Raw genomic sequence first — 26,656 nt, forward strand, 5'->3', positions numbered from 1 at the left:
AAATTATGCTTTATCATTTCTAGCTTTCCACATCTGTGTGCAGACAAGAAATAAAATTGCGCACAAGTGCAGGCAGTGCAAAAAAAATTGTGGAAGTGGCTAAGTCACAGATGTGCTAGAAATTTAACACAGAACTTTGGGAAAGAAAGCAATGAATAATTAGAAAAAAATTTAAACTATCAAGTCAGAATTAGGAAGGGTGAAGAATGGTAATGCCCTCGTTACTACAGAAGTTATATTAGTAGCACAGATAGCACTTGTCAAACAAAAATAATCCAATAGCATTGACTTTTATTCATTCATGTTTAAGTCACCTGAAATGATATCTGTTGCATTTAAATGCTCATTAATGTAAATGGCTGAACAAATCCATTTCAATGGATACTCAATATCCCACATAGATAAGTCACTTCAACACAGCCTCATGACAACTCCCACACCAAAACAGTACTTTATTTGAAAATTTTGACCCATTATTACTCCCGTGTTATTTTTTTCAGCTGTCAAGTGTACAAGGTGAAGAAAAATTTTAAGACGGGGGCTGCACCTGGAAAATAAAACTTCTTAAACTCCACACACGTTTCAAAACTGCTGGGTCCCAAGTCCATCTGTGAACTCCAGGGCTGCCAGTATCATGTGCAGCGCATTAAAGCTACACTATCCAAATAGCTTATTAATTCTGCATAAATCAGGTCAAGCAATGTGTCAACCTGTAACAGACTGTGCACTTTAACTGAACATGGCAAAATATTCACTCTTTTGAACTTTACATCATTTGATGTCAAACAATGAAGCAAATCCCAACAGTATATACAAAAAACAGCTTTGCATTTACAAAAGATTGTTTCCCATACTGATGAATCCAGGCAGCTAACTCATTGGTTTATGCAACTTTATTGAAGAAAAATAAATCAATTACTAGCAGAGCTATTAGTTGATCACTCATCCATTGACAACTTGCATCATTTATTCAGTGCTATATTAAACAGTGTATTGGAAGATAGATTAACTAATAGCTCCAAGCCTCCTAACAATTTAAATGAAAATTACAAAATGTTTGAGACCCTATTTTGGAATACAAAGGGTGTTTGACTTCCAATTTCCATTCTCTGTAGAACAAGAACAGGTCATTCCTTTATTGACATGCATAAAATACATCACATTTTCTGTTCTGCTGATGCTGTAAATTCAATACCAATTCTCCAGCCACATCAGTTATGAGCATAAAGTATATCATGTAACCTCAAATCTCTAACAGTGGAAGGCTTAAACAAGAATGGATGCTGCCTGAATAATGTTGCTTCCTTTGATGTGACAACTGAGCATCCATCTCCCTCCCCCTCAGGTGATTTCTTCAGCATGTTAGAGCAGTGAGGAATGGTTTTAGTCTCATAACCAAATTAGAGTGAAGACATTGGCCACATAATACACATGCTCCATTTTTTAAAAAATTGAGTCTTGGGCAACTGTTCTCTTGTAACTACTTTACAGTTTCTAAAAGCAGTTATTGTCCAAAGCTGGAAGAACTTAAGTCTTCTCTGATGAGCATGTGAATGAATGGAGGGAGGTAAACAAAAAATAAAATTAAAAAAGATGAGGTCTGATAGGGGAGCAGCCGGATAAGAAAAATCAAAAAAGGAACAGTAATTTAAAGTTTATTCCAGCTATAATGCAGGTTATTCTGACTTTAAGGTAGCATCACATGGCATACTTCTGAGTCCATTCCCGAGATATTCTGTTGTACCTGTAAATAAAAAAGATGTTATTTAAAAAGTTAAAGTGAAAGAATTACTAATACTTTAAAGGGAAGGAAAGATTTCTATTTTACCTCCAGATATCATCATGATGTCATCTCTCATGGCTATGATTAGAAAAAAGCCAACAAGGGAGAAATAGCACTGGTACTCAAAAGGAATGTGGGAAACATTGAGCCTTATGTTTTGAAAGCAACATTACACTTTAATAAACTTAAAATGACACTGATATTGAGAGGCTAACAAGACGACCCTTTTCTCTCCACCGCCACCGAACTAGTTTTCTGTTATAACTCTAAAATTACAGTCTATTCTGATAAATTTTGACATTACAAAAATTTTATAGTTCACCATGACCTTATCTCAGAAGAGCACCTATAGCAATTTCCAAAGCAAGAACCAAATATTTACTAAAAATTTTATCTGACTCTCAGACTTTGACAAGTTACTTACTTCAGAAGAGAACAGATGGAGGCAGAAGAGGAAGACATTGATTGGGAAGGGTGATAAAAAATAGTAATTTTTAAGAGGGGGTCGGTGTGACTGGTTGTGTTAATCAGAATAACAAGTGTTCTTTAAAAAACTGTGATAGGGCGGCGCCTGTGGCTCAAAGGACTTCGGTGCCAGCCCCACCTGCAGGTTCAAATCCAGCCCTGGCCAAAAATTGCAAAATAAAATAAAATAAATAAATAAAAATAAAAAATTGTGGTAATGGGAACTAATAAGCTCCATTGAGACCCACTGAATGGGAATCCTTTGAGTACAATAACTAGGACATCTTTGTTTAAAATAATCAACAAATAATTCACACACAGGCAGGGTTATTACTGAAGATTATGAATATTGATAAATACTATCAATTTCTCCCTGGATTACAGTCATGCCATAGGATGCTTACCCCAACAAAATACAGTGATAACCTTAAGAAATGATTTAATACAAAGACTTCAAAGAGCACAGAATGTTCATAAATATTTACAGTTTTAACTTAAAAATTATTAACGAGCTTCATTTCAAATAAGAACTAAGTATGGTTAGACAACTTCTTTAAACTTAAATGTTTTTTTTCTATCAATTCATGGCTATCTTACCTAGGGATATTCTCTCAAAAAAGCCAGCACTTTGAAATACAAAGGCTTTATTCAGCATACAGGGAGCCACAAATATAGCTGACACACTAATGCATGCTTGTCAGTAATGAACATTTAGTTTAGATGCTTAGGCTTAAGTGTTTTTTCCATACTCTACCTACCTCCTGGCAAAACCTGAACTAAATTCCTCATTCCACAGAGTACTGGTATAAAATCTCAAGCTAAAACTTCAAATTATCATCATAGTTTCAGAAGGATCACTACTTAAAATTTCCATTTCTTACTAGTGTAATTGCTTTGCCATGCAATAAATACTCTTAAGCAGTAATGATTACTGGATAAATACTTTTCACGCTGAACAGGTCAAGCAGTTAAATGTACAGTTCTCAGAAAACTGCCACATCTGTTACCTTTGTTAGTTAATACAGTGCCTTATAGCATGCAGCACTCAAGTGCTGGCAGTACCATGAATAAGCGCACCATAGAGTGCAGATCCTCTTACCCTACAACATAGCGTATTTCTCTGTCCACTCTCTTGCTAACCTATTGTACCTAATTGAACAAGTACACTTAGCATTAATTATAATATATGACAAGTTATAATGGTTAAGTCGAACATAACAATAATTCAAATATTTGAGAAATTTAGACCCAATTTTTATAACAGACATAATTTTTGGAAAATATAGTTGGGGTAAAGAAAAATTTGCTTTCCCCCCCAAAACTTGAGAACGAAGTTATACAAAATATCTAACAGGTTAGGAAAAAACAAGAACATTTAAAAAGTGTTATTCACTGTCACATAAGCTAAAACCTAGCAAATGTTTAACAACCAACTACATTTCATTAAATAACTGTCTTTTTGCACTTTTAACTATCTTACTAAGTATTCAATCTTCTTGGCACCACCACAACTTACAGCAGAGTTTAAGCCTAATTCATTGAGCAAAACTGCCTTTTATAATATTTCCTTAAACTATTACTTACTTATCTCTGTCTGTTTTATAGATCCGTGCAATCTCTGGCACTAGGGGGTCATCTGGGTTTGGATCACATAACAGTGAACAAATGGATAAAAGAACTGCAAGAAAATAAATGTTTGTTATTCAGCATTTAGAGTTTGAATAAATGACAGGATTATTTAAAGACATATTATAACCCTCTGTCCTCAAAAGATTTTCAATAGTGTATATCTTAAGCCCAATGGAGATAGTCTTACAGAGACTCTGCTTCACAGAAAATGGGCTCCTGATAAATAAGGAGTACTAAAAATAGAGCTTTGTGGCATCAAATTCAGTGCTAACTAGCTATAAAAGTACTAAAAACCTCAAACTCAGTACCATTTCTAATATATAGTTAAGCTAAATAATGCCATATATATTTTTTTAAGTACCTGGAAATGGCATTAGAATTTAAGGAGTTTATTGGTATTGTGAGGGGGCAAGAAACTTTATTAAGAATATGCAGGTCATTCTTAGCTATAAAGCATGATGGAAAAAACCCATTCTTTGTCCCAACTTTAGGGGAGTTTCAGAGAAAAACTGCAAACCTGATCTGCTGAAGGTTATGTCTTCTTCAATTTCTAAGTTCCAAGAGTTCTGGTTAAAACAATTTCGAAACCTCTTCAGCACTAAGTGAGCCTTCAGCTCTCTAGCTCTTAACCTGACCTGTTCAACACACCAACTTAGAAGATGCCAAGCATCATATAGACTTCATTCACTCTGAATGCCTGCTATGTGCCAGTCACCATTCAAGATTAGTTATAAGAATTTTATAAATGCTTGAAGCAGTTGTAGAAATCAATAAAGAAAAAAAAGACATAAAAAGCAACATCAATTAAGTGTCACATTAAAGTTTACAACAGCAAAATACATATTATTTCAAACCTAAAAGTGTAGGAATTACATAGTAAAGACTTGGTTACACAGTAGCTCACAGAAAAAAAGGGTAAGAACTTCCGTGACTACTAGTTTAGCAAGTTAGGAAAATATGGCTCCAAAAAAGCCAGTTACTTTAAAACAAAACATCATTAACTCAACACCAGCATTTAGACAAACAGTTGTCAGTAATATAGTACATGCCTAGCAATAATAAAAAAACACCTGAAATCTGGTGTTTCGGTATGAAAGCATCATTTAAAAAGAAATTAACATATCAAAGATGGTGAAAAGCAGGTTTAAAATTTTAAAAGAGACTTGGCACCTGTAGCTCAGTGGTTACAGCACTGGCCACACATACTAGGGGTGGTGGGTTAGAACCAGGCCCGGGTCTGCTAAACAACATCAACAAAAAATAGCTGGGCATTGTGGTGGGCGCCTATAGCCCCAGCTACTTGGGAGCCTGAGACAAGAGAACTGCTTAAACCGAACAGTTTGAGGTTGCTGTGAGCTGTGAAGCCAAGACCCTATAATGATGGTGACAAAGTCAGTGTGTCTGAAAAAATAAAAATAAATAAATAAAATTAAAAGACTCGTAACAATTCTGGCAACAATTGCCCAAATTGTTTTTATTTATCCCCCCAGAGTGATTCTAGCTTAGAGTTTGGAAAATGCTACATAATCCCTCTAGGAGATACAAGTGCATAAGTACATTGTATAAGTACATGAAAGCCTTTATACAGAGTGGACATAAAGTTCCTATGCAATTTATTATGTTAAACTATTTTAAACTGCACATGAACTTCAATGTCCTGCCCTATGCCCCCACCCGAAAAAACAAAAAATCCACAAACGATTTCACTTTGCATTCGCCAAACTCATAAAAATCACTTGACCAAAAACACTTTGGTAAAATACTATTATCTCAACAGTTTAAGAAATGCTGCACTTAAGCATTGAATTAAAAAATGAAAATGCTTAAGAGTTACAGATGTACTGTCCTCAGTATCTGAAATACTGTTACAATCATCAACATCAAAAGACTAATTTTGTATACTTAAGAATGTTAAGCAAATACCCCAAACTGACTACTACTAGAAAGCAGACTTTCTTCCCAATAGGCAAGCAGTTTTGTGTGTGATTTATGGGGTGAAAGTGACACAAAAGTTACCAGATTCATTCATAAAATTTGAGAAAGTGATAGAAATTTCATCTCCACCTGGATTATTTACCCAAAGACTGGAAAATCTGTTAGGTCATAAAACAGATTCCTATTAAAAAGCAAGATACCGGAATTAATCTAGAGAACTTGCCAAGATTTTATAATTTTAGACTGTCAATAGGCAGAACAGCCTACAATGGTTATGTAACACCTGACTACAGATTTGTTTAAAAATAAAAATAGGAAAGGAATATTAAAATCTTCCTAGAGTAGAAATCAAGATTTAAAAGAGCAACAAGGTTTAGGTCTATTTTAGCATCCAAGATAAAAAGGAAACAAGCATAAGATATGCAAGTGATTTGGGACTGAATAATGTAACTGTGTAAGAATAAATTTTGCTATTCTGCAATGAAAAGTTAACTCATTAGGCAAATGCCCCCCATTCGTTAATTTTTATTTTATTTTTTACAAAATCTTTTATCAATACTGTTAAAAGAACAAAAATGAACTTTATTCCTTCCTACTTCTTACCAAAGTTAGCATAATAAAGATTCAGATAAGATCTATAAGAACAAAACACCTTTATTAGGAAATCAGAAGAGCTCAAGACTTTTGCTAGAAGTACTTTACCTTTAGAAATAGTTAAAGCAGGAGACCACTGTGATCTTAGAATATCGAGACAAATGCTGCCATTACTGTTAATATTTGGATGATAAATTCTTGTTGTAAATGCAACCTGAAACAAACAAGAAACCTTTAGGTCATTCTTCAAATAAAAACAAGTGTCTAAAACTAAAGTAGAAAATTTTTAGGCCTTGCTTTAAAAGTCAAGTCACAATTAAAAAGAAATTTAAATTCTTAAAACCTATTACATACACATAAAAATACCAAATATTATAGAAACTGGTTTTACATGATTGTCCTGCCCTGGGGGCTATTTCGTTATTGCTGATATGGCAGACAGTTAGGTTTCTTTGGCCCTATCCAGATCACAAATACCAAAGGGTAGGTAATTTGAAGGGTATTTGTACACCAGCTCATTTAAAGTTTAAGCCATGCAGTATGTACTGAAGTGTGAATTTCTATTGTATGTAAAATATAAACTTGAATCACAACTGTTTCACCTAAGGAACTGTCACACTGCACCCAGTTATGGTAATGTGTCTCTGTCCTACATACCTATAATTATTCAGACAGTTTGAATTTATGTTAATAGCTCTGAAAAGTCAAGGACCTTATGCTTTTAATACCTATAAACCAAGTCACTCCAGTGCACTAACTAAGCAACTGTTTGATGCCTACTACTGAAACACAATGGGTTTCAATGATCAATCTGTGTACAAATGATAAAGAAAAAAAGCTTCTGGCTCGGCGCCTGTGGCTCAAGTGGCTAAAGGCACCAGCCATGTACACCCAAGGTGGCGGGTTCAAATCCAGCCCCGGCCCGCCAAACAAAAATGACGGCTGCAACCAAAAATTAGCCGGGCATTGTGGTGGGCGCCTGTGGTCCCAGCTACTTGGGAGGTGGAGGCAAGAGACTCGCTTAAGCCCAGGAGTTGGAGGTTGCTGTGAGCTGAGATGCCACGGCACTCTACCCAGGGGGACAGCTTGAGGCTCCTGTCAAAAAAAAAAAAAAAAAAGAAAAAAAAGAAAAAAAGCTTCTATATGGTATTATCCGAGCCTTGCAACATTAGGAAAAGGCCTATCTTATTCCCATTTAAAAACTTCAAGGTCTAATTCTTTGAACTACAAGTAGTCAGCATCTATCTCAGTGACTCAATTCAGTATGTATCCACTCTCAATAACACAAAACCCCAATTTTAAACAATGTTCTATTCCTGTGAAGTAAAGCACAAACCCATACTAACAGACTTTAAGGGAAAATACTTGCCTTAGGTGGTTTGAAGGGGTAGTCTGTAGGAAAGTGAATTGTCAAAAAGAATACACCACCTTGATATGGGCTGTCATTCTGTAAAAAGAAAAGTATGCTTAACCTTGATTTTTAAAATACTATTTTAAATTTATTATTAAACAATCTATGTAATGCTTCTATTTTCTAAGCATGTCTGTAGCAAGAACCAAAATTACCTATTCACACAATAAAGAATTTGAACTATTGCTATTAATAGAGAAAAAGCAAAATTTACTACATAGTAATGAAACCTAATTTATGAAGCTCCAATTTTATGTAAATCAAAGTTTTACAAAAAATTACCCAGAAACAGAGGTGTTGGAGATACTAATTCTCAAATGAAAAACAACACTTAGCAATGAAGTTTATACATGTATCAGATTACAATTTAAAATTTTAGATGTGTAAATTATTCCTAACAGGCAGATATTCGCAAATTACTTTGCATCTCAATAGACATTCTGCCCAATGGCAAATCAAAATGTTAGCTACTCTGGGAATATTCAACTACTTTCAAGAGAAGAAGTACAACAGAAATGACAGGTCTTTTAAAAAAGGTTTTCATTTTAATTTAACCAATACCAGAAAACAGATGTTCAGAACCCCATCGCAGGCCACTTTAAGTTGACCTATTTTTCATAGATAGGACACATACCACACGTATGTATCAGTACAGTAGGCCTACTCCCTTATGTTGATCAGTTTGTTACAGTCTCTTGGGTAGAAAACTGACAGGTTCTACTGTAATTGTTTGTATTTATAAATGACTAACATGAATATTCCTACTCACTTACGAATGGGCCTTTAAGAAGTAACTGTCTGGTGTACAAATGATAAATGACATAACCAAGATTCAAACACAAGTCTTCTGAAGACCACTAAAAGACTATCAAAGAATGACAAAAGACCCTGATCTAGTTAATAGGAAACTGCCTAAGTGCCTCTGGGTAGGCAAAGAACCAATCTGAACACATTTTAAAAGAACTTGATCACAACATTTATTTTTGTCATTAGAAAGGGTGTGTATATAGAGATATACACGACTTTCACACTTTGCTCATTCTGGATGTCAGGCAAGTAAAATGTTTACAAGTCTGACACTTAATAGCTCACTTAATTCCAATCCTTCTGTAAAAAAATTAAACATTAGTTCAATTAACCCAACTTTCTACTATGTACTGTATGTAAGAGACTCAGAATCATTTTTTATCTTGATGAACTTACACTCTACTACAAACACATGCGAATGCAAAGAAATGTTAAAAGATATAATGGAGGCTTGGTGCCTGTAGCTCAGTGGCTTAGGGCACCAGCCACATACACCTGGACTAGCGGGTATGAACCTGGCCCCAGCTTGCTAAAAACAATGACGACAACCAAAAAATAGCTAGGCACTGTGGCAGGCGCCTGTGTCCCACAGCTACTCGGGAGACTGCGGCAAAAGAATAGCTTAAGCCCATGAGTTTGAGGTTGCTGTGATGCCACAGCACTCTACCAAGAGCAACACAGTGAGACTGTCTCAAAAAAATAAAAAATAAATAAATGTATATATATATAGTGAAAAATGAAAAGGTATACAGAATTCAAAGGAGATAAATCAATTTATTAATGAAGAATCAGGTTCAAAGAAATATTCAAATAGTAAGTGCAATATTATTTGAACTGAGCCATTTCAACTCCCAACTTCATAGTCTCCACAAAAAAATTAAAACAAAAAAACTAGGACTGCAAAGTAGTTACCTAAAAAATGTAGAAAACAAACTGAGAATACACGCTTCAAATAACATGTGCCTTTATACTCAGTACAGAAGATACAGTTTTACTGTGTACAATTAGCTTTTTTTTTTTGCAGTGTTTGGCTGGGACTGGGTTTAAACCTGCCACCTCTGGCATATGGGGCCAGCGCCCCATTTCTGAGCCACAGGCGCTGCCCTACAATTAACTTTTTAAGGGTAATTCTAAACATTAAGGTTTTTATAACTAAATTGTAAGTTATTAAGGTTTCCTTCCAAGTTATCAAGTGCTATGTATGATTGGTTCTGAATAATGGCAAGTCACTGAAATTAAGGCAAAGCCTAATTTCCTTTCACTTAAGAGAAATTAAGGGGAAAAATATTTTGTTAATTTAACACTAAAATTCCAACGTATCAGGCAAAATTGTAAAACTACTTCATCATAGGTAATAAAATGAGGGCACAAAAAAGTTAAGGCCTTATGGTATCAAATTTACTTATAATGTAGCAAACTATCCAAAAACAAAACAAAAAAAACCCCATCACTAATCAAAAAAATCTTGAGCAGAAAGAAACACTTTGTTCAGCAAAGTGACCCAATCTTGCAAATCTAGAATTTACATTAGAATTTACATCACTTCTTTAGAGACCTTTCTGTCCTGGTTTTGTGCCTAATAGTCCAAGATGCTCTCTCCTAATGCCAGTCACTCCTCTGTGACAACCATAAGATGCTGGTACTCCTTGCAGATACATTTTTCTGCCTCTAATTCCAGGCCCCATAAAATTTTTGCACACTCTCAAATTTTTTTCTGGTGCAGTCTTTCTAGGGGACATATTCAAAAGCCTACTGAGTATTTCTACTTGGATATCTCATGGGCCCAAAACTCAACTCTTCAACTCAATTCCACTTTTCCTTTTTATCAACAGTAAACCACAAGAGAGCCATAAACCGGGGATCTCATTGTTGATTCTTCCTCACTCATTTCCTCAAAGTAGTTACTGAATCTTAAAGATCTTTAAAATTTCTTGAATTAGTCACTCCCTTACACTCACTGCCAATACTACCTTAGTCGTGATGTTACTACGTTTCACCCAGGATTATGGCTATATAGCAGTACTCATATTCTTGCCTTCATTCTGCCCCCCCCCTTTTTTTTAGACAGAGCCTCAAGCTATCGCCCTGGGTAGAGTGCCATGGCATCACAGCTCACAGCAACCTCCAACTCCTGGACTCAAGCGAGTCTCCTGCCTCAGCCTCCCAAGTAGCTGGGACTACAGGAGCCCGCCACAACGCCTGGCCATTTTTTGGTTGCAGCCATCATTGTTGTTTGGTGGGCGCGGGTTGGGGATTCGAACCCGCCACCTTAGGTGTATGTGGCTGGCGCCTCAGCTGCTTGAGCCACAGGCACCGAGCCGTGACTTTCCCTTCTAATTCATCCTACCATCTCAATGATAATGTGATCTTTTTAAGGTTGGTTATTCCTCTGCCTGTAATCTACCACAGTCTTTTTTTGGGGACATAGTCTCGCTCTGCTGCCCCAGCTACAGCACAGTAGTGTGCTCATAGTTCATTGCAACCTGGAACTCTGGGCTCAGGCAATCAATCCTCCTGCCTCAGCACCCCCACGAAGGCTGGGACTACCAGTGCATGCCACCACACGTACTTAATTTGTTCTATTTTTAGTAGAGATTGCATCTTGGGCTTGCTTAGCCTGATCTGGAACTCTTGGCTTCAAATGATCCTTCCACCTCATTGTCCTGGAGTGCTGAGGTGTGAGCCACCACAGCCAACCTACTGTAGCCCCCTCCCCCCTTTTTTTTGAGACTGAGTCTCACTATGTTACCCTTGGTAGAGTGCTGTGATGTCACAGCACCTCAAACTCTTGGGCTTAAGTGATCCACTTGCATCAGCCTCCCAAGTAGCTGGAATTACAGGCACCCAACACAATGCCTGGCCTTTTTTGTTGCAGTTGCCACTGCTGTTTAGCTGGCTGGTAACCGTAACCACTCTGCGACAGGAACCAAGCCCCTATTGTAGCTTTTAAGATAAATTCAAAATCCTAAGTACAAATGCGCTTTATGATTTGGGTTCTCACCAATCCAGTTAGTTTCATCTTCCACCTCTTCTGCAGAACATACTGTCTACTGCATGTAAATTTATAGAGATAACAAGTTTCACACACCTTTTTCTCTCCCCTAGTTGGAATGTTCTTCCTTTTAATAAAGCCCACCCTTTAAACCAATCTGCTGGCTGACCTATTTACATTTCTTTATGTACATGGTTACCAATTACCCACTATATTTATAACCCTTATTTTCTTCTCCTAGACTACAAAGCTCCTCAAAGATTAACTGGGCCAGGCATAGCAGCTCATGCCTGCAATGGTAACACTCTGAGAGACTGAGGTCAGGAGAATAGATCAGCCTGAGCAAGAGCTTATGAAAATAGATTAGCAAGGCACTGTGGTGTGTGCCTGTAGTCCCAGCTACTTGGGAGGCTGAGGCAGGAGGATTATTTGGACCCAGGAAGTAATTCGAGGATGCTGTGAACTAAAGCCATAGCCCTCTAGCCTGGACCAGAGTGAGACTCTAGGTAAAAAAAAAAAGAAAAACAGGCATTTCCTGATGACTCCTTACCTTAAAATCAGTTACTCTTTACTGAAATTAAAATTAGAAGTTACATTCCTTACAAAGGGGTCTTTAGTTCTGCGGCATTAATTAGTATCATTTTGACCTAGGAAGTGCTCCAAAGCAAAAGTAATTTTGTTACCTGCCAGTACATCTATAGATGTACTTGCGCCAGACATCTATAATTTATGAGTTTTTATACAAACACTGGCCTTATTACTTTGGGTCACAGTTGCACGTCACGTAGGATAAAACTACACTGACAAAGTAATATCTATCTTACACTGTTGAGAATGCTTTATGACAGATGCATTCAGAATTCAGAAGAACACATGTTTCACGGATGTACTTCATGGTAAACATACAGTTAACTATTTCAAGCTGGAGTAAATATCATACACTTAATTTTGTATAACAAGATTTGTACTTTAGGTATATTTTTTATATCCTTTCATTCCTTCCTGAAATTATCCAAACAAGTGTTAACCTTTACAGTGGAAAACACACATTTCAGTGAATACTGTTACAAACACAAAAACGTCATAGTTGTGGCCTATTTCTTGTTTTTATTAATCAGGGAACATGTAAATAAGTTCTGAAAATCAAATGTTTTCAAAAACAGAAAACTGCTAGTCATTATACATTAAAAGGCTGCTAAAAACATTTTTAGCAAGGAGTAACTATGATGTGCAATTTTGCTAAAACTTTCTGGCCTGTATTCCTCATACACGCTTCCCTTTGATTTACCACCTCTACCTTTTGGGGAAAAAAATGTATTATTCAAAATAGTGGCCTCAAAAGTCAAGTAGAAAAACACTACCTTCCAGGAGGTGGTCTACCATGCACATCATCCATCCAGTAAGAAAGCACAGAAATCATCAACTGTTTTGTGCTTAGTGTGGGCTAATTTTTATGAGACCATCCTCAAGTACCCTCTGAATCAAAGATGAGCTTCATTTGTACAGAGATGATAGGGCATTTTACTGAATTCCTTGTTTTGAAAATTGCTAATCCATAATGGGAAAATTCTAGCAGCTACAAAAGCAATTGCTTACAAAATCTAGGTAGGTTGGCTCAGTGCCTGTAGCTCAAGCAGCTAAGACGCCAGCCACATACACCAAAGCTGGTGGGTTTGAATCCAGCCCGGGCCTGGCCAAATAACGACAACTACAACCAGAAAACAGCCGGGTGTTGCAGCGGGCGCCTCTAGTCCCAACTACTTGGAAGGCTGAGGCAAGAGAATTGCTTAAGCCCAGGAGTTGAGAGGTTGCCGTGAGCTATGATGCCACAGCACCCTAACCAGGACAACAGCTGAGGCTCTATCTCAAAAAAGAAAAAAAAAAAAAAAATCTAGGTAGGTAGGTAATACAAAGTAGACCTGGTAGGGACTGGTCCTATTTTTAAAAAGGGGAGGCAGCTGTTACTCCACCCAATGCTATTATTGCTTGTGGAATCAGGTTCTAGTCAGGGGGTTTTTATCCAAAGACTGCCAACTTTTACAACATCATGTGGGCTAAACTGGGTTAAGGCAACATTTAACTATGTACATTAAAAATACAGCTTTGCTACTAAGTGACATAAAAGGAAACACTTTTACAGCAAAACATCTGAAACAGTAAAAAAACAAAAACAAATAGTCCTTGCCCTTCCCTGCCAGTTGTCTTATTTAGATTCATAATCTACCTTTAAAAGTTCTAACACTTCACAATCTATCATCCCTGTTATAATTTCCTATAAATATCTCCCACTCAGCACTTCATTTACAAATCATCTAACTCCCATCTTATCATACTTTACCCCACTAGACTAAATCTTCCAAAGACCAACAGGGATGTCTATTCTGTGTATCTGTATCCTTATTGTCTGACACACAGCAGGTGTTCACATTTGAGATGGAATATTAAAGATTATTAAAATCAGAATTGCTGAATACTTATTGATCAAACCTACCCACTAACTCTTCCACTTTATTATCCATTATAATTCCATTTATGTTGAAATAAAGCCACCAAAAAGTGAAGAAAGCAGGAAAGTTTCAGTAAAATACATATGTAACTTAGAATAAAAATCCTAAAGTGTCTTCCAAGTTAAAAAACAAAACAAAACAACAGTATTTGTGCAAGATAACAGTCTTACCCCAGGATGTTTTTAGTGCGTTCTAATTCTCTGAAATTCTTAGATGATATCCATAATTCTGAACATTCAATTATCCAGCATATAGTTTCTTATCTACCCAGGATAGAAAGGAATTTTGCTATATTCAAAATATCACTTTCTGCCTAAAAATATGCAAATTTTGCATAAAACTAAAGTTCTGTAAAGAATCAAATATCAAAATACAAGTAAGAGCTACATTCTTGGCAGCTACAGGAATAGAGTAAGATATTTAAATAAGCACAACTCATGGTAGGATCAGAGTCAGTACATTTAACTGTCTCTAAGTAACAGGAAGCTCTTAACACTTTAAATTTTTATAACGAAAAACTGGATTGAGGTGAAGTGTTATTTGGTAGGGCACTGGAGATGTATACTCTGGAAACCTGAACTCGGGGCAGACAAAAAGTATATGTAATGAACAACTAGTTAATTATACTGTTTCCTTCAAAAGTAATATAGCTATGACATATCCAAAACAGAATATATTATATAATAATCCCACAAAGTTAAAATTGCAACCAAATCTATGCTGGATCTTCAACTTAACTAAATTAAAAAATTCTTAATACTTACAGGTCCCATAATTGTGGCTTGCCAATGAAACACTGGAAGAAGAAAAAAAAAAAGCTATGGTTATCTAAAAATGCACAATTAAAAAAAAATTAGGCATAGAAATCAATTTCAGAGTTACTTACTATCATCCCCAACTGGACCTGCAGAACACTGTGCTGGAGGGTCACGGGCCAAATCACTAAGTTCCTACACCAAGACAGAAAATGATGGATCATGTAACCTTAGTTTAAGAAAATAAGCAAATGAACAATCAACTGCTTCCAATTACTTTTATCCAATTCTTTGAGACATGCAAGCGCAATTTATAAAAAACAATAAATTGTACTTAGAACCCCAGTCCAGTTCCCCGAATACGCAGGCTCAGTTGTCCAATAGACACATGCAGAGAATCATTCTGGCTAGGATTCATAAAGTATATTCATCAACATGAATTTTTATCACAAGAACAAAACCTGATTTCTCACAAACAAAACAGCTGTAATCACATGCTCTTGTAAGAACTTAGAAAAAGTGTAGCTTACAAATTCATGTTATTTGTTCCAACTTCCAGACCATTTCAGAGGCCCTCATTATCCTAAATTCTTTTTCCTTGAACCATACGTCCTATTAAAATCCACTGACCCCATCTTCCACTTGTAAAAAATTTCATGGGGCTAAGTACCATCTTTGTTTTTGATCTTACTCTTACCTCAACTGTTTATCTTTTATTCAACATCCATTTTAAACAATTTTTGAAATTCCAACTCTGGAAGAACCTACTTCCATCCAGGTAGAAAATAGCTTACTCAGAGGAAAACACACCATTTGCACAATACTAGATGCACTAATTATTCTCAACCAGTATGTATTTAACCCTTTTATAACTTATGTATAACAAATATGGATTGCCTAATATGAAGAAATTGTTTTCTTACTGGTTTTATTTAAAAAAAAAATTTAAGATGGTAAGCTCAGAGCCCATAGTCCAGTGGTTAAGGTACTGGCCACATACAGAGGCTGGTGGGTTTGAACCTGGCATGGGCCTGCTAAACCTGACAACGACAACAAAAAATAAGCCAGGCATCGTGGTTGGTGCCTGTAGTCCCAGTTACTTGGGATGCTGAGGCAAGAGAATCTCTTAAGCTCAAGAATTTGAGGTTGCTCTGAGCTGTGACGCCCCGGCACTCTACTGAGGGTGACATAGTGAGACTATTTCAAAAACAAAAAAGAACCCCAAAGGATGGCATCCAACCTTACCAAATATGTAACCAGTGTTAAATAAAAAAATTAAAATAAGACAAACAGAACCAATGTTAGCACACTATTGTCTTCACCACTTCCAAATTAACTTTGTCTTAAATTCAGCTGATAGCATACGTAAGAGCCACCCATTAAAAAAGAACAGGCCAGGTACAGTGGCCCACACCTGTAATCCTTACATTCTAGAAAGGCAAGGTGGGTGGATTCACTGAGCTCAGGAGTTCAAGACCAGAGCAAGAGTGAGAGCCCTTCTCTACCATAGTGGTATATACCTGTAATTCTAGCTACTCAAGAAGTGAAGGCAAGAGGATTGCTCACAAGCCCAAGAGTTTGAGGGTGCTATGAGCTATGACACTACAGCACTCTATCCAGGCCAACAGAGTGAGACTCTTGTCTCAATACAATAAAAAAAAGAATACCCTGGGATATTCTAGAGATTGCTGTAACTTTTTAATTCCATTTCTTGTCTAAACATGGAAAGAATGATCAAATGCATGGGATTCAGTTTGAACAAAACAGCTGACCATGTTCATATACCAAAGACCAAGTACTAGGAAGAATAATCTGGGACAGATGTGATGGCTCATGCCTATAATCCTAGCACTTTGGGAGGCTGAGGAAGATATTTGGAGGGCAGGAATTTGAGACCAAACATAGTTCAGACTCTATCTCTACAAAAAAACAGAAAAGTTAACTGGGCATGGTTGAATAGCCTGTAGTCTCAGCTACATGGGAAGCTGAGGCAAGAGGACTGCTTGAGCTAAGATGCCATCACATTCTAGCCCAGGCAACAGAATTGAGACAATGTCTCTCCAAAAGAATGAAAAAAAGAGAATCTGTCAATAGCACCAATCTACCACAATATTAATGCACCTATAACATTTAACTCCAAGACACATTCTTCTTTTATTTAGGCTACTAGAAGATTGATACCCTACAACTAAGGGAATTCAAGGGTGAAAACAGACTTCCAAATTGTGCATTCATTTTCTTCCCTCAACTGATTTTTGGATTTCAGTGCAAAGTCAAGGACATAATGCAGAACAGTATAAATAGCTCTCCTTCTCCCAAAGGTACACGGATGGGAAGAAGAGTTAATTTCCATTAAACTGGGTATAGTGGCACGAGCCTATAATCCCAGCTACTTCTGAGGCTAAGGCAGGATTGCTTGAACCCAGGAGTTTGAGGATGTAGCACACTATGATTGTGCCTATGAATACATACTGAAGGCTAGTCAGGGCAACACAGCTAAGATTTTGTCTCCAAAAAACAAAAAAAGCCCCAACAGGCGAAGCAGACCTTTATTTTGTACACTTAGATTCTGCTTTGGGCTAATTTACTAAAATGCATATGCAGTGAAGAGAATTCTCTTTAAAGCATAATCAAATCTGAAAAACTCGCAAATCTTTTGGTCTTTTTTAGAGAGAAGGTAATCACCTTTTTTAAAGACACATACAGGACTACTGTATGCTCAGATCTCAAGGTCTTATCAGCCAACTCCTCCAATCTTGGATGAATGAAAAGTATGACACTGTTTTCTGCTGGCATATACCAACAAGGCATGCTACAATAGCGGTCGCTGGCTTGAGAGTTGGCAGGGTTATGGATAAACATGGGAAATTTATATGCACATGAAAGAAGATGAGCAGCTCTGCCTTAAAGGTCAATGCTTATACATGATCATTATTTCATTATTTGGTAACACTATAGTTGACGCCAGTTTTTTTTTTTTTTTTTTTGTTTTTCTCCTATAATCCCAGCACTGTGGGAGGCCAATGCAGGTAGACTGCCTGAGCTCACAGGTTTGAGACCAGCCTGAGCAAGAGTGAGACGGTAAAAAAACAAACCAACAAAAAACCCAGCTTGGTGCCCATAGCTCAGAGGTTAGGAATGCCGGCCACATACACCAGAGCTCGTGGGTTTGAACCTGGCCCAAGCCAACTAAACAACAACTACAACAAAAAAATAGCTAGGCGTTCTGGTGGGTGCCTGTAGTCCCAGCTACTTGGGAGGCTGAGGCAAGAGGATCACTTAAGCCCAAGAGTTTGAGGTTGCTGTGAACTACAACACACCATAGCACTCTTCTAAGGGCGACGAAGTGAGACTCTGTCTTCCTTCAAATTCTTTGGTGATAACATGAAAAAATTCAGTAATGGATGTCACTCTGTGGACTCCATCAGTAGAATAAGAACTTCAGTAGAACCTCTAAGTTGACCACTGAAGGGACTGTAACAAACTGGTCAATATACAGAGTTGGTCAACATAGGGAACTAGGCCTACTATACTGATACAAAAATTAGGTCACCTTAAGAAGGCTGTAAATGTAGGGAGATAGTCCACTAAGAGAGTCTAGTTTAATGTCAGTTTTACACCAGTTTTAGATATCGCAAACAGATAATTTTATTCATTTACAACACAAAAATCAAAACTTTTCTAAGACCATTCTGTTGAAGATAAAACACCCAGTTATTGTAAATCTATTATAATGAAACTTACAAATCTGGACGAAACATTCTTGGACTGGGTATAGTACAACCCAATCAAAAGAAATTCAGCAGTGGTGGCCTAAACTCAATTTAAAAAATAGATACTGAATGCACTATGAAACGTGTGAAAACCTCATGTTGAATAATTTAAAAATCTAGCCAGGAGTCCCTTTGCTGTCTTCAGGATTTCAGTGTTTTAATAACTACCATGTAGATCAAAATTGGGGTCCCACCCTGCTGGAGGGGTAAGTCCTCTAAAGTTTTTAATGAGACGCTGTTAGTATATTGGAATCACTGAAGGCAAGCACATATCAAAAACTAGATGTTAAGATTTTCCCCTACAAAACTGAGGGACTAAAATTAAATGACTTGAACTCCAACAGAAGTCTGTAACAGTGCTCTAAACATTTCAACTTGTGAGCAAGTTCTTGTTTTTATTGGGTCAGTTTGTATTCTATACCAGTGGAATAAAACAGATGGTTTTACAATGTACAAACATTGGATTTTTGCTCTGTAAAAAATTATTTGCTAAAGAAAAGCAATCTGAATGTAATCATAAAAATACCTGAGCTGAGATACTTACACATTTCAACAAAAAAGAATAGAGGGGCAGTGCCTGTAGCTCAGTAGGTAGGGTGCTGGCCACATACACTGAGGCTGGTGGGTTTCCGGCCAGGGTCAGCTAAACAACAATGAAAATTGCAATAAAAAATAGCCAAGTGTTGTGGCAGGCGCCTGTAGCCCCAACTAGTTGGGAGGCTGAGGCAAGAGAATCACTTAAGCCCAAGTGTTTGTAAAGTGTTTGAAGTTGCTGTGAGCTGTGATGCCACAGCACTCTACCAAGTGTGACATAGTGAGACTGTCTCAAAAAAAAAAAAAAAAAGAAAGAAAGAATTGAGACTATACTGTATTTAACAGGATTTGTTCTAACTTTAATTCCTTAGCTCATACAGAGTATTTCTCATTAAAAACAGTACTACAGACTAAAGTCAATGGAAGTTATTAGTTTAAATAATATTGACCTGGCTCCAGGTGTGAATCACTAGAGCTAAGGGGTTTAAAATGAGTCTGAACAAGACCCTGTCTCTACTAAAAATAGCAAAATTGGCTGAGTATTGTGGCAGATGCCTGTACTTCTAACGGCTGAGAGATAGGAGGATTTAGTCTGAAGTTGCTGTATGCCAGTAGTTCTCAAAAGGGTCACGGCATAAGGAAGGTTGAGAACCATTGTTATGAGGGCACAGCACTCCAGCCTGGGTGACAGTGAGAGTCTGTCACTCCACAAAAAACAAACAAATAAAATTAACCTTAAAATAAAGTGCTATTTTCAGTTAAGATTGAAACAAGGCTACTGAAGAATCAGCAAGAAGTATTAACAGCAGCCTAAAAAATAATCTAGTATATAAATACGTGCTACAAATGATATGGCCTTTAAAATGTTTCAATGACCTATATAAAATGTTAACTGTTCCAACAGTGAAAAAAAGGTGTTTTGAATGGAACTATTTAATAGGTCCACGAACAAAAACTCCAAATAAATAAACAAAAACAAAAAACCGCAACAACCTCCCTGCACTCCAGTGTGTGTGTGCACGTTTTAAAAGAAGGGCTCTTACCACATTGCCCCAGCTGGATTATAGTGACTCTTCAGAGTCTTGAATTCCGGGGCTCAAGTGTTTCTTCCTGCCTTAGCCTCCAGGGGCAGTGGGACTATAAGCATGTGCCTTCATGCCTGGCAATTTGATCAATAAATGCATTCTAAGAACCTATATAAATTCAACAACTTTTTGTTCACTGATTGCATGTAGAAAGAATAAAAGACAAGATTTTTAAGGTGACCAAGCAAAGCATGAAACAAGTAAAATGGTCAACTTGCAGGTGAAACTTTTGGGTAGATGTGCAAATACTATTCAGACCACCAAGTTGAGACTCAATTAGAAAAGTACATACACAAATTCAGGCTGGGAAAAACAAAGTGGAAAAAATATTAAAGTATTATTAGCGCATAGATGATTATTTACAGTTTTGGTGAAAGCACTCTGATAACAAAGGAGAGAACCTCAGATTAATTCAACACTAAAAAAGAGAAGCTCAAAGCTCAAAGTTGGGTGAAAAAAAAAAAAGAAAGGAGCAATCAACTGTATCTAATGCTAATACAACAAGACAGACTTGGTCACAATAAACATAGGAGAACAATTTCAGCAAATATTTGCCTCTCATGTTCAAAATGCACTTCAGAAGACAGCTGTAGTTCAGGAATATTAATTCCACTTAAAAAGTTGCATACAACTAAGAATTGTCCTGGTAACCTTCTGCCAACTTACTTTTGAATACATAACAACTACTTACAAGGTTACCAGGCAGCTGGAGATCACCATTTTATGACAGATCAGATCAAGCCTTTATATGCTTGCCTACATAAATACACCTTACATTCAATACATTCAAGAACGAGAGGAAATTCATTCCAAATACTTTGATCATGGTCAGTACGAATTTCAGAAATTCTTAAGAGTTAAAAAATTAAGTCTTCCTAAACAAAAACAAAACATTAAATAACTGAGTCAATTATTTGGAAGATATATTTTTTGCAACTTGAGATAACGATCCACTTATTAAACAAGTGACTTTTTCATAGATCAAATCTCATACAGCAATTATGCCAAATCCATGGTCATTTTGACCTTATATTTATTATAATGGCAATCTATTTTGTCACCGTTTAAAAACATACTTTATACATATAAAAATATAATCAAATAGAATGGGCATTATTTCATAGCACAAAGTAACTAATCAACAAGTTAGGATATATATTTTTTTTTGCAATTTTTGGCCAGGGCTGGCTTTGAACCCACCACTTCCGGCATATGGGGCCAGCGCCCTATTCCTTTGAGCTACAGGCGCCGCCCTAGTTAGGGTACACTTTAAAATAAGAATAATTCAGTTTCACTCTTACAGTTAGCACAAAGAAATGATTAATGTTCCAGGTGATAAATACCCCAATTACCCTGAAATCAAATTGTATGCCTGTACAAAAACATCACATGTACCTAAACTGTTATGTACTTACAGTAATTAAAAATTTTAGGAAGATGTATACTTAAGAATCAGTCTGGTATGAACAGAGAATTTCCCCATGTTCTAAAACTTCTATAATAACCAGTTCTACTGTTTAACTGTTCACCAAAAAAACATAAATCAGAAGCTAAAGAACTTGTATAGCTCCCTCTTTCTTCAAGGAGCATTTAGAAAGTCTATTGTAAACTGGGCATGGTGGCTTATGTTTGTAGTTTTAGCCACTTGGGGAGGCTGAGGTACAATGGTTTAAAGATTTTGAGGTTGCAAAATCAATGACTACACTGCATCCTAACCGAGGCAATAGAGCAAGACCCTGCCTCAAAGAAAGGTCTACTTTAACTTATTTTCTTTTCTTTTCTTTTTTTTTTTTTGAGACGGAGCCTCAAGCGATCCCCCTGGGTAAAGTGCCATGGCATCACGCTCACAGCAACCTCCAACTCCTGGGCTCAAGCGAGTCTCCTGCCTCAGCCTCCCAAGTAGCTGGGGCTACAGGCGCCCGCCACAACGCCTGGCCATTTTTTGGTTGCAGCCATCATTGTTGTTTGGCGGGCCCGGGCTGGGGATTCGAACCCGCCACCTTAGGTGTATGTGGTTGGCGCCTTACCCGCTTGAGCCACAGGTGCCAAGCCCTTTAACTTACTTTCAAACTATCCTCTCTCCCCTTTTCCCATACAAAGATAAAAGATAAAACCCAAATGCAATTTAACACACGCAATGCAAAAATACTCATTCCTTATATGTCTCCTACAATGACACCATGTATGGAGGCTCATTTTCACTCTAACTCAGACCCACCATTAAGTTTGTTTCTTCACCTCTAAAATGATAATGTTTATTTTTACAGAAGCTTTGAGAAGATGAATGAGACTTAAACTCTGGCATACCATGTACTAGGTACTTAAGCAGACCATTTGGAGACTATCTTGAAGGCAAGATTTTGTAAGGATCTCAATTCGTTGGTTTATTAAACAAAAGCAAAACTACTACATGATATATATAGCTTGTTTAAATCTTTGGCCTTTGTGACAAATCATTATGCTTAGCTGTCTAGAAATGTCTGGCAAGCATCTGAATTCAAGTATTACTGAAACTAGAGTTAGAAGTTCATGGTACAATCCAATTTCTTTATTGCCTCCATAAAATACATGTTTTGAATCTAGTAAGCCTTATTAAAATATCTGGGGGAAAAATGTCTGAAAAAAGATGTTTGGTAGTTATTTTTAAATAAAAATTTAATGGCTGGGTGTGATGGCTCATGCCTGTACTAACACTGAGAGAGAGGCTGAAGTGGGTAAATTGCCTGAGCAAGAGACTCTGTCTAAAAACAGCTAGGTGTCATGGCAAGTTCCTGCAGTCTCAGGTGCTTGGGAGGCTGAGGCAAGAGGAATGCTTCAGCCAAAGAGTTTGAGGTTGTGGTGAGCTACCAGTGCAATCTACCCAGGACTACAAAGTGAGACTGTCTAAAATAAACAAACAAACAAATAAAAATTAATTAAATGATGGTTTGTCTAAACAAAATACCCAATGATGTTAAAATCATTAAAAAAAAAAAAAAAGCTAAAGGGCTGGGTGCGGTGGCTCAAGCTTATAATCCTAGCATTCTGGGAGGCTGAGGTGGGTAAAGATTGTCTGAGCTCACAGGTTCCAGACCAGCTTGAGCCAGAGCAAGACCTCATCTCTAAAAATAGCTGGGCATTGTGCTAGGTGCCTGTAGTCCCAGCCACTTGGGAGGCTGAGGCAAGAGGATTGCTTTAGCCCAAGTATTTGAGGTTGCTGTGAGCTATTATGACCCCACTGCACTCTGTCAGGTTGACAAAGTGAGACTGTCTCAAAAACAAATGTTAAAATAAAAACCCTAAAGGCTGGGTGCAGGCCCCATATACTGAGGGTGGTGGGTTCAAGCCCAGCCCCAGCCAAACTGCAACAAAAAAATTGCTGGGCGTTGTGGCAGGTGCCTGTGGTCCCAGCTACTTGGGAGGCTGAGGCAAGAGAATTGCCTAAACCCAAGAGCTTGCAGTTGCTGTGAGCTGCGATCCACAGCACTCTACTAAGGGCGACAAAGTAAGACTCTTGTCTCTAAAAAATAAAAAACAAAAACAAATAACCCCCCCCCCCAAAGGCAAAAAAAACTCAAGTTGACCTAGATTACTTTCAAGTGGAATATAAACAAACATATTACTTGAAAGTAACACATCAGAATTAAGAATGTAAGTAACTATTTCTTATAAAAGGAGTTTTTCTACACATTGGGATTTATGAAATTACTAAGCCTTTAAATGCTAACATAATTATTCCTTTATTTAAGCTAGTTAATGCTGAATTTCAGCTCTTTACTCACATTAATTCCAAACTCTTGGAACTCTCAACATCTCTTTAGTAATAATCAAAGATCTAAAATTAGGCCAATAAGCTTATATACTAAAATCTATTTTAACATAAATATAGAAAAATAATCTAGGTGTTTTAAGAATCAAAAGATCTTTTTATAAGAATAAAAATTCTAATTTTACTTTTCTTTCTTGTCCTTTAACTGGTGGTCAAAACATGTTGTCAGTACTTACCTTCCAAGATACTAAATAATTCCCATAACATTATGTCCACAGAATGAGAAAGTAAGACATATCTTTAAAAAAATGAAAGGAAGAGAATAAATCATTACAGACACTCTTGTTTGTAGCATTTTGTCTACTTAATAAACCACCTTACCCATGGAACTGTTTTTCCCTTACTCCAAACATGTGACTGTAGTCCTACATGACTATCAGCTACCATTGCCCAATTATTTGGACATGGCTAACCATAGAATTTTGTTCCCTCAGCCTGGGTGATCAGCTCAAAGGGGTGGAAAGTAATCTAAGCCCGGGCTTGACTTTAGTCCCTCATCTATTCCTATCTTTTGAGTTCTTCCAAATTGAAGCTGGAATGGACAACCCTTCTATAATCAAGAACTATAAGGATGTGACCCAGAACTGTCGGCAGGCATGTGTCCTAGAATTACACGGCGAAGCCAGAAAGAAAAGAAAAAATGACTACATCAGGCAGCTAAGACAACTAAGAGCTGACCTGGCATACAGATGTACAATTTCAGTCCTTAAGGTTGTAGCGTGCTTTGGATCCTTCGGCTACCCCTTTGTTTTTAAACTATTTTCTTCTAATAAATTCCTTATTTGATGTGGGGGTTATATTAAGGAAGAAAAAAAGTGGGAGAGACTCATTCTAAGAAAAGTGCTACCCAGCACCCTTTACCCAAATAAGACACAGTTAATGCTTTAGTTCTGTGAAAACACACTTAAGAAATCTAAATGAAGCAAAGTCAAAATTAAATGTAGGGGGAAACAAGGTCAACGTTGAATCTATAATAGACACTAGAGGTTAATTTAAAATCCATTTCTAAGATGAAAATGTAATGCTGAGCTTTTAGCTAAGATTCCCCATCAAAACATTTATTCATTCATATGAACACTGCCTTTTGGTGCCAATCATGTTAGGTTTGAAAATACCAAGATACTGAACTTACAAAAAGTAGGCAGACAAAAAAAAAAAATTACAAAAAGTACACATATATACTTCAGCAACCTACTTGTTTAAAATAAAGGAATTCAAATGCCCCTAACTTTATGTGGGTTTAATAAATGACATTTGAGGTGAGTCTTGAAGAACAGATGTATCTAAAAAGGTAGAGTAGGGCTTCACCTTTTTAAGAGTTTTGAATGTTAGCTGAGACTATCCAAAGGCATTAGGAAGCCATAACAGCTTTTAAGCAGAAATAGAAACATTTAGAATTTTGAATGTACTGGCAGTAGTTTAAATGTTTCTCTAACTTTTGTATTTTTAAGACCCAGAGTTCACACAGGTATTGTGTAATAATACACAGCACTGTTTTACAGGTTTTCAAATTTTAAATGAAATAAAACCGATTAAATACTATTCAGGAACATTGACTCAAAACTTTTTTTTTGAGACAGTCTTGTTCTGTTGCCCTGGGTAGAAAGGCTGTGGTGTCACAACTACAACCACCTCAAACTCTTGGGTTCAAGAGATCTTACCTCAGCCTCCTAGGCACAACTCCAGGCTAGTTTTTCTATTTTTTTTAAGCAGAGATGGGGGTTGCACTCTTGTTCAGGCTGATCTTTAACTCCTGAGCTCAAGCAACCACCCATCTTGGCCCCCCAGAGCATTAGGATCAGAGGCCTGGCTGACTCAATCGTATTTTTGACAAAACTAAGAATCTTAAGGAACTACTATTGGCCTTTTAACACCAAAACACACACAGACCCACACAAAGTTCTGATTAATTTGTGGGGTATCAGAGACCTGCCCCACTCCATATTGTAGGGATTCTTATCATAAATGACAGATGAATACGTAAGTAAAGTAGGAAGCTACACCAGTAACTTAGGTGAGTGAATAACATGAACTAAGTATAGGAATGAAAAAGATCTTAAACACTGGGCATTTCACAATTACAAAAATTGGGTTCATTTCTATATAACATATGTGCCCCTAAGAGGGGGGGAAAAACGAGTTCAAGACACACTGAGTTATAGGATAGGTAGAACAAAGTGGTACCTCTACTAGACAACTCAAAAAGTAGGACTAGGGATAAGTTTTGAAAAAGAGTCCTTTCTTACCAGAGCATCCTTGTATAAAGTTAAAGAATTTGATATAAGGCCAGGCACTCAGGCTCACCTGTAATCCCAGCATTCTGGGAGGCTGCGGTGGAAGGATCCCTTGAGCTCATTTCTGAGCAAGAGCCAGACCCTGTCTCTACTAAAAATAGAAAATTTAACCAGGCATTGTGGTGGAGGATCACTTGAGTCCAGGAGTCTGAAGTTGTGTGAGCTATATCATGACACTCTACACAAGGTGACAGTCTCCAAAAAAACAACAACAAAAAAAACAGTATTTGACAAATAGAAGAAAAAGCCCAATTGCACTAATACAACCCTCCATTTCTTTCTTT

General features: G+C 37.0%; 1 protein-coding gene across 5 annotated transcripts in view; it reads right to left on the reverse strand.

Moving 5' to 3' along the window:
• Positions 1-269: 269 nt before the first annotated feature.
• UBE2D3 (ubiquitin conjugating enzyme E2 D3) overlaps positions 270-26,656 on the reverse strand; it is a 35,012-nt gene continuing 8,625 nt past the window's right edge. For all 5 annotated transcript variants that reach the window (XM_023517038.1, XM_023517039.1, XM_023517041.1 and 2 more), the window contains exons 3-8: positions 15,010-15,073; positions 14,888-14,919; positions 7,776-7,853; positions 6,515-6,620; positions 3,833-3,926; positions 270-1,744 (exon numbers count right to left, since the gene is read on the reverse strand). In XM_023517038.1, coding sequence (XP_023372806.1) covers positions 1,699-1,744; positions 3,833-3,926; positions 6,515-6,620; positions 7,776-7,853; positions 14,888-14,919; positions 15,010-15,073 — 420 coding nt within the window. In that variant the 3' untranslated portion in view covers positions 270-1,698. The remainder of the gene's footprint in view (positions 1,745-3,832; positions 3,927-6,514; positions 6,621-7,775; positions 7,854-14,887; positions 14,920-15,009; positions 15,074-26,656) is intronic.

Source organism: Otolemur garnettii, unplaced genomic scaffold (assembly GCF_000181295.1).
Source record: "Otolemur garnettii isolate 467f Iridium unplaced genomic scaffold, OtoGar3 scaffold00103, whole genome shotgun sequence".
NCBI classification, from domain to species: Eukaryota; Metazoa; Chordata; class Mammalia; order Primates; family Galagidae; genus Otolemur; species Otolemur garnettii.